Source organism: Eumetopias jubatus, unplaced genomic scaffold (genome assembly GCF_037043125.1).
Source record: "Eumetopias jubatus isolate StellerSeaLion01/CBP00866 unplaced genomic scaffold, mEumJub1_p1.0 scaffold_4, whole genome shotgun sequence".
NCBI lineage: Eukaryota > Metazoa > Chordata > Mammalia > Carnivora > Otariidae > Eumetopias > Eumetopias jubatus.
This window is the reverse complement of record NW_028274810.1, coordinates 178,130,421-178,143,101: the sequence shown is the minus strand read 5'-3', so window position 1 is coordinate 178,143,101 and position 12,681 is coordinate 178,130,421. Positions and strand designations below refer to the sequence as shown.

At 37.0% G+C, this 12,681-nt stretch overlaps 1 protein-coding gene across 2 annotated transcripts in view; it reads right to left on the bottom strand.

Moving 5' to 3' along the window:
- Positions 1-4,517: 4,517 nt before the first annotated feature.
- The window catches only part of CA8 (carbonic anhydrase 8 (inactive)), a 91,476-nt gene continuing 83,312 nt past the window's right edge, over positions 4,518-12,681 (bottom strand). Inside the window, exon 8 of one of the 2 annotated variants that reach the window (XM_028108437.2) lies at positions 4,518-6,228. In XM_028108437.2, coding sequence (XP_027964238.1) covers positions 6,103-6,228 — 126 coding nt within the window. In that variant the 3' untranslated portion in view covers positions 4,518-6,102. The remainder of the gene's footprint in view (positions 6,229-12,681) is intronic. The other variant, XM_028108427.2, reaches the window with a different exon arrangement.

Sequence of the window (12,681 nt, the reverse complement as noted above, 5' to 3'; positions counted from 1 at the left end):
TTTCAAGTTAATACACTATCTTGAGAGAAAATTACATCCAGAATGACATGTAGAGCTTCACAGACCTGCTCCCCAGCAAAACAACCATGACTGATAGAATTGAAAAAAAAAAAAAAAAAGAAGAAATTTAAAAAGTCTGAAAATTTTTCTAAGGACACACAGCAAAAGAAGAAACATTTATTGAAGAAAATCTCCTAAATCTCAGTAAGAACAGGAAGACATATGGTAAGAGCACGCACCTGGGACAGGTGCACGAATGAAAGGAGGTGAAGACATATGTGGTATGTTGTACCCACTTACTTTTTATCCTTTTTATGCCTATCAGACAGAACCACAGAAAGAGACAGCCAAGAACCCTCCTAGGATCAGAACAAATCTCACAGCTGGCCTCAAAACCATTCCAGCAAAGGGGTCCAAATTTAACTGAACCAGATGTGGAGCAATTTATGCCCCAGGGCATTGTCAAAAACAATGAAGCAACCAGCCAGGAATTAGTGGACCTAAGAGCTAGGGTGTTTGTGAGGCAAAGAGCTTAGCAGAGAGATCGAGGAAAGAGACCACGCAAGAGAGTCCTGTTACATCACTGTCATTCCAGGATGACTGTGCACATGCCCAGAATTGCAGTTCTCTTGAGAAGCTACATCATAGGCTTCACAGTGCATAGAATAATAGATGTGATAAAAAAAAAAAGCCAAGTCATTAAACAAGTAAACAAAGCAAACAACAACAAAAACAAGCGGGGGGGGGTGGGGGGGAGTGGGAGGAAAGGGGAGAAAATGAGCACAGGATCAGAGAAATATGGGACACTATTAAGTGCCCTAACAAGGGGTGCCTGGGTGGCTCAGTTGGTTAAGTGTCTGCCTTTGGCTCAGGTCATGATCTCAGGGTCCTGGGATCGAGCCCCATAGCAGGCTCCCTGCTCAGTGGGGAGTCTGTTTCTCCCTCTACCCCTCCCCCTGCTCTGGTGCTCTCTCTCTCTCTCTCTCTAATAAATAAAATCTTAAAAAAGAAAGTATCCTAATATTTGCATAACGGGAGTACCAGAAGGAGAAGAGAGAAGCAGGAAAAAAAATACTGAAAGAAGGAATGGCCAAAAACATCCCAAATTTGATGAAATATTAATCTACATATCTAAGAAGCACAACAAACTCTAAGTATGATAAACACAAACAGATCTACACCCAGACACAACATAGTAAGAAAGCGTAGGAGAGGGCAGGTAACAGGAAGGGCAGAAAAAAAAAAAGAAGAATTTGATAGCAGCAACATAAAAATGATTTGTCATGTAGAAGGAAACCCCATCAAGTTTAATGGCTGACATCTGGGACGCCTGGGTGGCTCAGTCGGTTAAGCATCTGCCTTCGGCTCAGGTCATGATCCCAGGGTCCTGGAATCGAGTCCCACGTCGGGCTCTCTGCTCAGCAAGGAGCCTGCTTCTCCCTCTGCCTGCCACTCCCCCTGCTTGTGCTCTCTCTCTCTCTCCCTAATAAATAAATAAAAATCTTTAAAAAAAAAAAGTTTAATGGCTGACATCTCATGAGAAACAATGGAAACAGTGAAGGCCAAAAGGCAGCGAGATATCATACTCAAAGTGCTAAAAGAAAAAAAAAACTGTTAATCAAGAATCTTATATACAACAATCTTTTACACATAAAGGTAAAATAAATATATTCCCACATAAACAAAAAGAATCTGTTGCTAGTAGACTTGCCTTACATGAAATCCTTCAGTTTGAAACCAAGTGACCCCAGACAACAATATGAATCCATACCAAAAACCAAAGAGCACTGGTAAAAGTAATTATGTAATTATAAAAGACAGTATAAGTACATATTTCTTCCACTTATTATTTAAAAAGCAGCTGTATAAGACAGTATTATATAATTGCACTATTAGGCTTACGACATACAGAAATGTAACATATTTAACAATAATAACATATAGGAGGTAGGTGAAAACAAAGTAAGAAACTGGAGTAAATTACACAGATGGCAATGTGAATCTACAGGGCCAAATAAAGAACCAGAAATGATAAATAAGAAGGCTAACTTTATGAGAAATTCTATAAAGAAGAAATTCTACGTGTCCTTTCTTTGCTTAGCTTCTTTAATAGACAAACAATTCTATAAAGTAGTAATTATAACAATATATTGTTGGATTTGTAGGGTATATATATGTAATATATAAAACAATAATAGCACAAAAAGGAAGAAGAGTGAATAGAGAAATGTAAAGGTAGTATTTCTGATCTCACTGTGATCAAGTTAGTATAAATCTGAAGTAGATTCTGATGAATTACATGTATATGGTAAGCTCTATGGGGCACCTCAGTGGCTCAGTTGGTTAAGCATATGAGTCTTGGTTTTGGCTCAGGTCATGATCTCAGGGTCATGGGACTGCGCTCCATGTCAGGCTCCAAGTTCAGCATGGAATCTGCTTGGGATTCTTGCCCTCCCTCTCCCTTTGCCCCTCCCCCTGCTCATGCTCTCTAAATAAATAAATACAATAAACTTAAAAAAGAACATATATGGCAAGCTCTAGAGCAGCCACTAAGAAAATAAAGTCCAAAGAAAGTAAAAGAAAAAAATTATTAAAGTAATTGAAATAGTACAATGGAAAATATTCACTTAATGCAAAAGAAAGCAATAAAGGAGGGTCAGAAGAACAACAAAGATATGAGACATGTAGGAAACAGAAAGTAAAGTGGCAGACACAAATCCAACTATATCAACAGCAACACTAAACGTGAATGGGTTAAACAATCCAATCAAAAGTCAGAGAGATTGTCAGGCTGGATGAAAAAACAAGATCCAACTTTAAGTTGTCTACAGGAGACACACTTTAGATTCAAAAATACAAATACACTGAAAGTGAAAGAATGGAAAAGACAGTATTATATGGTTGCAAATAGCAACCATAAGAAAGCTGCAATAGCTATACTAATATCTTACAAGGTACTTTTTTAAAACAAAACAGATTTCTAGAGATAAAGAAGGACATTTTATAATAATATAAGGAGAACTCCCTCACAAAGATATGAAAATTATACATATATGCACCTAGCAATAGAGCCCAAAATGCCTGAAGAAAAAGCTGACAGAAATGAAATGAAAAATAGATAATTCAAAAATAATAGTTGGAGCCATCAATAGCCTATTTTCAATAATAGAAATAGGAAGATCAACAAAATAGAATACGTGAACAACATCATAAACCAACCAGACCTAATAGACATCTACAGAACACATCAACAACAGCAGAATACACATTCTTCTCAAGTGCACATAGAACCATCTCCAGGATAAACCACATGCTAGGCCATAAAACAAGCCTCAAAAGATTTGAAAGGCTTGAAAACATGCAGAGTTAGTCCTCTGACCACAATGGAGGGAAATTATATATCAATAACAGAAATTTGAGAATTCATAAATATGTGGGAATTAACCAACACACACCTAAATAATCGTTAAGTAAAAGAAGAAATCACAAGGCAAATTAGAAAATATTTTGAGATAAAGAAAGCAAAAACATAGCAAACAAAACTTGTAAGATGCAGCAGAAAGCAATGCTTAGAGAAAATTTTATAACTGTAAATGGCTTTATTTAAAAAAAAAGATCTCAAACCAATAACCTAATCTTCCACCTCAAGATATTAGAAAAATCACAAACCAAACCCAAAGCGAGCAGAAAGGAAATAATAAAGGTTAGAGAAGAACTTAATGAAATAGAGAATAGAAACACAGTAGAGACAACCAACAAAACCAAATGCTAGCTTTTTGAAAAAGCGACAATATTGGCAAGCCTTTAGCTCAACTGACCAACAACAAAAAAGACTCAAATTATCTTAATTGACAAAACTTCTGAGGACAATTATTACTTTATACATCATCAGGTACATTAATCATCATGAATCAGAGACACTTTCAGATGTGTAAGCTATGTGAAAAAGCACCTCAGCTTGTTGCTTTTTTTTTTTCCTGTTAGGTAAACAAATCCACCCTAAATTACATTTCAAGATCCGTGAAATTTGTCATTTATCTCAAGTTAACTTCCCCCTACACCCCAACACACACACACTTTTGCTTTGAGAGGCTCCTTCCTCAACTTCAGGGCCCATTATATACCTTTCTTTCCCACAACACCATCAAAGCAGGATAGATTTGAGATCAGTTATTTGCACTTGTGTTTACAAATTACACTTTCAAATTCATTCCTACAAAAGCATACGCTCACCAGCATTCATATTCTGAGTCTGAGGTACCGAAGTGTGGAAGGAAGAAGGGGTTTCCTATATTAAAGATTAGTAAGCCTCCACACAACCTTGCCAATGGCTACCACAAGCTGAAACCAAGTAGTTCATGTCAGCCTTTTGACTCAAAACATAGATGGTAAATAAACTTGATTGCTTCAGTTAAAAAACATTGGAGGGAGAAATATGGGCAACTAGATATTCCCCTACAGGTCATTTGAATTGTTATGTTTATTTTGTGTTTTTCAGGGACAGATGATAGGAGACTACAGGAAGCAGCAGAAGTTAAGTCCAAGACGATCCCCTAGCTGCTCAGTACCAAGTGCATCAGGGCAGAGGCTGGGTACCTGCACCCTGCTTTCAGGCCCCAAACACAGGCTCTACCAAAGGAGTTCCAGGGCGCCTTTTGACTGGCTTCTCATCCACAAGAAAATGAAATCTTTGGAGGTCATCTTTAGATGTCAACTACTAATGAGGCAACACCTATGACCCATGTTCAGCGTGTGTGGCATGTTTTAGTCGAAGAGAGAGAAGTCTTTAAATATGCTACAGTCTTTGCAACCATGCTTTGCCATTTCTTCATTTTTGCATACGAGAACTACATACAGAAAGGAAGAATCCAGGGCTTCTCTCCACTTCTCAGAGGCTCTGCCCGATGCTGCCCTCCTGTGGTGCAGGTTCAGGGCAGACCCCAAACCTTCACAAGCCCCCACGCTTTTCCTCACTCTGCTGCAACGCCCATCCTTTCTCCCCCTGCCCAAGGTTCTACCACGATCTTCCTTTGCTGCCGTTTTCAGGGATACTCGGTGTGATTTTTATTTGTATTTAATGCTTTTGTTATTACAGCCCCTACCCAACACATCTAAAATCTACCCAACACATACTTCTTGCACCTGTATGATTTCTAACTTGGACATTGTGCATCCCCAAATCCCTCCAAATTAGGACTATGAAGTCTTTGGTTTTACAATAATTATAACAACAAATAACATTTATTAAGTACTTGCTTTGTGCCAGGCACTCTACTGCTTTACATAAATTATCTCATTCCGTCACATCTAACTGCTTCTAAGCATATGCTTACATTTGCCAGTAGCACTTAAAATTTAATTAAAATAAAGATATTGTTGATTATCTTGGAAAGCAATGTCTCAACATACTAAAGTCCATAGAATAAAATATTTTAAGGTCTTACAAAATGTACAACACTAAGTTATTATAGGATACTATTAAATTTATGTTTCTATCATGGAAAATAAAGCTATTTTCTGGTATGTTGTACCCACTTACTTTTTATCCTTTTTATGCCTTTCTCAAACTCCTGGAAACCAGAGCTTCTAATATGTCAAATAAATACAATTAGATTCATACATTCAATTTGATCCTTTGAGAAATATATAAGGTGACTTTGTTCTTGCATTAACTCCCAAATTGTTTTGCATAATAACCAGCCTGACATTAATTGTGGCATGAGGGCTGAAAAACAACATGAGATATGACTTTCACTAATCCTTCACATTCCATTTTCAAGCATATGCTGTTCCTGATCAAAACTCTTATTTATTATCAAGAATTACATTATTCTCTGAATGAGTGAATTTTCTCTCGGAGACAGGAAATGAAGGATCGCTAACACTGGGAGTGTATTTTTCCTGTCTCAGTATTAATACATGATATATATTCATATTAATAACAACTCTGAAAACTAGTTTCATTTCGTCTACACATAAGCAATAAACAGTATGTGCAAAAATCTGAATCCTAGCAGCAGTGGTGTGGATATAGAATATTGGGTTTCTTTTGAAGGCACAGCCATTTCTAATATTTCATTAGAGCATGTGTAGAGGCAACTGTCACAGATGTCCATCAAAGCTGGGTTGGATGAAGACAAACAATGCAGGCTTTGAGGATAAACTGTAGCTGCAGCTCAAAAGTTTCCGTTTCTCATCGAAGGGCACTATAGGATCATTGTCTTCCTCCTTGAGGCAAAAAGAATGAATCAATTATGTTACTGACATCCCTCCACAGCAGACCGAAAAGTCTTTTTTGCAGTCCCACAAGAGACAGTGAGAACAAGATTTCATAAGAAAATGTGGAAATTTCAAAAATATCTACATGCTCAAGTTTGTCATCTCTGCAATTTTTCCATAACGTCTCCCATCATTTTATTTCTGTGGCAGAATCTACTAGTGTAAAATTTCACAGAAGTATTTTCAACAGAAGTAAATGCTTGAACTACTAAACAAAACATTTCTGTACCATGTTTAATAATAAGATTCAGCTTTAAGTTATTGTCATTAATTTCATGTATATTAATCACAGATGGTAACTGCTTGCACACAAAGATCACTTCTTGCTAGCCCCCAAATAACTTTGCAATTCTATTAAGTAAATGGATAAATAATAAATACAAAATAATACATGAAACAATAGTCTTTTTTGAGATAGTGAATTTCCCATTTAGGAAAAAAACAGCTAAGATTTTAGTTCAATAACATCTATTCGTGTTGCCAGTGATGGGAGTGGCAAAACCAACTTTCATATAGTTGCTGCACGTTAACTGGTCCTCTTTTTGGGGACAATAAATACCTATTAAAATTCAGATTGCATATACTTTCTGACCTGAAATTACATTCCTAGAAGTTTATTGTACAGATATAACCATCCAATCATATGAAGATTTTATGTCGGGATATTCACTGCAGCAATTAAACGACTTCCTTCCTTAATAAAGTATAGAGTAGGACACAATAGAGTACTTGAAAAATGTCCACATAGGCTATGTGTGTATGGATGTATTGTACATACACACATACATGTGTCTGCCCACATATGCAAATGTACATACAGATACGTGCAATTTCTGGAACAATTTATTAGAAAGTATTTGTAATGTGGGGTATATTTTTCCCAACTACATTTCAAAGAAGATATAGTCCTAATCAAATCTTTAAGATCTCAGATAGAACTTCAAAGGTAAAATAGGACTTTGTGTATATATTTGACAATTATAACCCAGCAAATTTTAAGTCAAAGTGACTCACATGAAACTGATAATCAAAATTGTGAAGCCACAGCATTTCAGAGCTAAAAGGAGCCTAAAAGTCATGATGTATACATTTTCTGCAAAAGAAAAATAACCTGGAGTTCCCCATTTCCTAAAATGTGTTCCACGCAAGCAAAAATTAGTTGGAAAAATGAATCCGTGTTCAAAAAAAAAAAAAAAACTGGAAACTCTGGTTAAATACAGTAACATATGGTTCTTATATGTAAAACCACCTCAGAGTTCTTATATACAAAACCACCTAACATGCTAATGTGCACTGTAAATCTCCAAAAGAAGGTTACGATATCCAAGATTCTCCAAATTTATAGACTATCAGCTCTTGACTTAACAAACACCTTAATGGGTATCTTAATGGCTCCGCAGAACACTTTTGGAAAAGGCTAGTCGACAGGAATATATATTCCAAGTTTACCAGAGTAATGAAATTTCATTTTAAGAATATATGAAACCATTCTAAAAATTAAACTATCATGGTCCAAAATACCAATTAAACAAAAGATAGTTAATATGTAGTCTCCGTAATCATACAAATTCAGGTCTTAACACAAAGCATTTTAACACTGAATGTTCATACACCCAGAGTGCAACAGATGCACATGCCCATTGGTGTCTCATTCATTTTGAAGTTCTAAGGGTCTGATGTAAATGGTTCTCAACAGATGCTAAGTGAATTCTAGTCTACCAGAGTGTGGACTCTTCCTGGTAAATTTAGGTACTCACCCTGCTAAAATCTCCCTCAAGAAGAAACTTAAAGATAATAATGCCCCCTGCTTGTTGGGCTTATTCTCCTCTACAAGGCACTGTGAGGATGATCTTTATGTTAGCTCCCCCCAAAGATGGATGCTTGATCTTGTTCACTGCAGAGACCAAGTTACCTGGGAAAATACTTCAATCGATCACAATCTGCAGTATGGATTTGGAATCAGGGAGACCAAGGTTCAAATCCCAGCTCTGCTGCCAACTTGCTGTGAGATTTTAGGCAATCTACTCGCCCCTTCTGAGCTTCAGATGATAGCAGAACCAGACAGAACCTCACAGGGTTGTGTGAGAATGTAATAGGACAACAGACAAAAGGTGACAACAGTGAGTCCCGGGCACATAATTGAGCTACTAGTGAGGATTTCGGTTGATTCTACAGACATCTCACTAGCATCCATAGCATGTGTTCAAAATTTACTTTTCAGAATTTCAGAGGAAGTTTTCATGGAAGGAAATTATACTTGATCTCATTCGCAGTGTTCCCAAGGTCCAACGCAGTATCTGGCCCACAGCAAACACTCCAAGAAAATCAAGTGTGTGTGTGTGTGTGTGTGTGTGTGTGTGTGTGTGTGTGTACATACATTAAACAGTATAACAAAATGACAGGGGCAAATTTATTATATAGTTTTAATTTTTAAAAATTTGTATCAAAATTACACATTCGCATAAAGGGTTAAATAGTTTTAGAATGTTTCTTATGAAAACTAGCAGGTCTCTGTCTCTTATGCCACCAATTTCCTCAACTCTTTTAACTGAGTATTTTATTTACACCAAAGAGCTAAATAGTGTAATTGTATTACTCCTTTTCAATTTTTAGTATTGTCTCTTGACTTTCCCCATGGAGAATGAAGATTTGACCCTCCTTCCTCCTGTCAGACACCCCCCCACCACATACACATATACACACACACACACACACCACCCACATGCATATAAACCCTTCCTTCACTCCATCCTTCCAATACGGTTATGTAGTAACTTTGGCTGGATCAGTTTCTGTTCTATTCTTTCCATTATTGTGATGATGTAAATCTTATCCAGAGCTGAATTATGTGTATTAATGTATCACTTTCTTCCTGCACTTCTTTTCCCCTCCTGGAGTGAATAACTGTAATTATCTTGGGGTTTTTCCACCTTAGTTTTCTATGTACTCAAACCAAAGCTACCTCCCAATCCTCTGATACTCAGGAAGTTAAAGGCATATCATGCAATCTATCAATTTCATCTTCTTGGAGAAAGTTCTAGAATCTTCTCATTTGCTCATATCTGGACTCATGACTCTATCCCTACAACCCTACTTCACAAACATTCTGGGCATCTCCTTTGCTGGATCTCCTGGTTCCCAAATTCCCCATCTGTTTTCTCCATTTTGGTGACACGTACCTTCTAGTAGCTTCCTAGGAAGAAATCTTCAATGATCTTGATATTTAAAAATGACTACTGTAAGTTTGCCTGGGTAAAAAATTCTAGATGAGTTGTAATTTTACCTCAGAATTCATGCTTGACGTTTAGCTTCCAGTGTTGCTATTAGTCTGATGTTCAAATTCCAGTTTCTTTCAATGTTTTTTCTCCCTGTAATTCCTCCCTCCGTGTCTAGGAATTTCACAATGGTAGTGCCTTGCATTTTGATCAACCGTGCTGGAAATTCAATCAAACTGTAAATGTATGTCCATGAGTCCTGAGAAAATGTTTAAATGATTTTGTTGCTGCTTCCTCTCCTCCATTTTCTCTGTTCTGTCTCTTGTTTTCTGATTATTTGGATAATGGACCTCCTGCACGGGTTCTCCAATTTTCTTATTTATCTCCTGGTTTTGCTCTATTTTCTAAGAAATTTCAGTTCTGCTTTCTGATTCTACTATAAAAGTTTTCCTTTCTGCTATCATGTTTTCGGTTTCCAAAAGCTTTTTAGAATATTCCTTTTCTTCACAGCATCCAATTCTTGTTTCATGGCTACAATCTCTTCCCTCACCTCTCTGAAGATATGAATGATCACTTTTTTGAACTTTTCCTAAGTATTTATTTCTTATATCTTACCTTCTATTTGTTTTGGGCTCTGCTGTATTTTATGCCTTCTTCAAATGTCTGTAACTGTTCATACCTAAGAATGGGAACTACCACTATAAAAACAACAACAACAACACAACAAAAATCCAGAGTGGAGGCTCTGAGCACACAGAGGGCACTTATTTATTTGTCCTGCCTTCACCATAGAAGTACCAGCTGGGCCATTTCATTAAAAAGTCCCTGGGGTTGCTCAGATTCTCCAGAAAGACCCTTCCAGGCCCCAGCCTAGAGAGTAGAGGATTTTCTGCCAGTGTCCTGGAGGCCAAGTGGGGGAGGAGCAAACACAAGACATGAGGATATTATTTATTCTATTTTTCAGAGAGGAATCCTGATACTCAATTGCACCTAGGTCCTCTAATAGGCAGATTCTCTCTTCACCAGCTTTTAACAACTACACAGGATTTCAGCCTCCTCTCAATCCAACTTCTAGAGATTATCTGTTGCCACCAATTCCTGAGATTTTGAGAGATTATCACGTAAACAGGCTTGTTCCTCACATCTGCTAAGTCTATTACCTCACAACCATCTGCTTCCAGCTTCCAAAATATTTTTGCTGCTGTCTCTTTTGTTTTCTCTATTCTTGGAGGTTTGTGCACTTAAAAAAAAACACACACACAAGAACTTTTCCTGTTATTTTAATGCAATTTGTGGTGGAAACAAAATTAATTGCCTATGATCAATGGATTATCATTATTTGATACAAAAGTTCTTTTTTATACATTTGTGTATTTTCCCAAGTTTCTACCATAACTATATTACTTGATAATCAGAATATATATTTATTCAGAAAAACCATCTAAAGAAATGATACTTTCAATATACAAAGGCAATCAGACTGACTTGTTCCCCTTTGGGACTTCCTCCAAATACCCATTTATGTATATATAAAAAATAAGAAAACTTAACTCTAAAAAAAGAATGTTCTATTATACAATGATCACTGTTCATAACGAGACCCTGAAGTATGGCCATATCCTAAGAAGTCCTCTAAATCATCTGGTATTTCAGTATAATTGTAACAGATGCTATCTTTCACATGTGAGTATTTCTGAACCTTAAATTACCTTCTATGAAGAGACCCTAGGAAATGAGTGCAAATCAAATCACTACTGGGAGGATTTCCTGAAAAGCTATCAAAAATAAACAAGCACGTAAAATTAAAAGAAATCATAATAAAATAATAAAAAGGCACGCATGCCCATGTGCCCTACTTCTCAGAGGTCACTGCAGGTCTCAGGGCTGACCTAAGGGTTAGTCTGGTTCAGCTCACTGATAACACATTAAAGTTTTCCTCCTTAAGTAAGATAACTCAGGGTAAAATCTCCGAAATAAGAATCTTTTAAGAAATAGGGATGGGGGTGCCTGGGTGGTTCAGTCAGTTAAGCATCTGCCTTCAGGTCAGGTCATGATCCCAGGGTCCTGGGATTGAGCATCAGGCTTCCTGCTCAGCCGGAAGCCTGCTTCTCCCTCTGCCCCTCCCTTTGCCTCTCCCCCTGCTCGTGCTCTCTCTCTGGCTCTCTCAAATAAATAAAATCTTAAAAAAAAAAAAAAAAAGAAATAGGAATATGTTATACATGAGAATTCGCTCTTTCAGAATGGTCTCTTTGTCCTGTACACTAGAAGAACACTTTCTTGGGGGAGTTTTTACATGCTGTTTTAATTTGGAGTTAGCAATGTACCTGATTTACCACCAACACTAGGCTGTAAGCCCCTTCAGGGAGAGTCTATATATGTCTGATTATGTTCTTATTTTCACACAGCCCCTAGAATGCCACCATACACAAAACAGAAGACTAAAAATAAATGTCCTTCCATGACAAACAAGGACACTTGGCCACCTCTTCCCCCCCGCCAAGATACCCACTAATAACAACATCAGGTCATGAGGAAGGAAATACAGAGAGAAAGGAGGAAGAGAAAGGAAGAGGTCAGGAGTGTCCAATGCATTTGAAGATTCAAAGAAAAGAGTGTGAGGAAAATGCCATTGTATTTGGAAAGAGAAGTCAAAGCATATCAGAAATAAGAAAGGGGTGCCAGATTATTTAACATTATTCTGAAAGTACTATATGATGCAGTAAATATTGAAATTAGAAAGGAGAAGACTGTCATTATTTACATATGTGAGCATGGTCTGTTTAAAAAATTCGAAATAATCAGCTAAAATGTTACTGGAAACTATGTGAAAGGTCAGTGAAGAAAGCCAAGGACAAACCTAAGTAATTATTTGTTCAATGAAGAAATATTAGCCCATAGAAAAATATAATGGAAAATGACACTAATCAAAATCGATAATGACATCAGTAACAATAGTAAAGAAAGAAAAAGAAAACAATAATAGTAATAGCTCACATTTGTTGAACGCTAACCTCTGCTAGGCACCGCGCTGTGCATTTTACCTTATTTCATTTCGTCCTCACAACATCTCTAGGAGGTTATTACTCTTAGTATCTTTTACATCATAGATGAGGACACTGAGGCTCACAGAGTGTATCATTAATTTGCCCAAGTTGTGGAGCAAGTGGTGGTGCCAAGTTCCCCACCA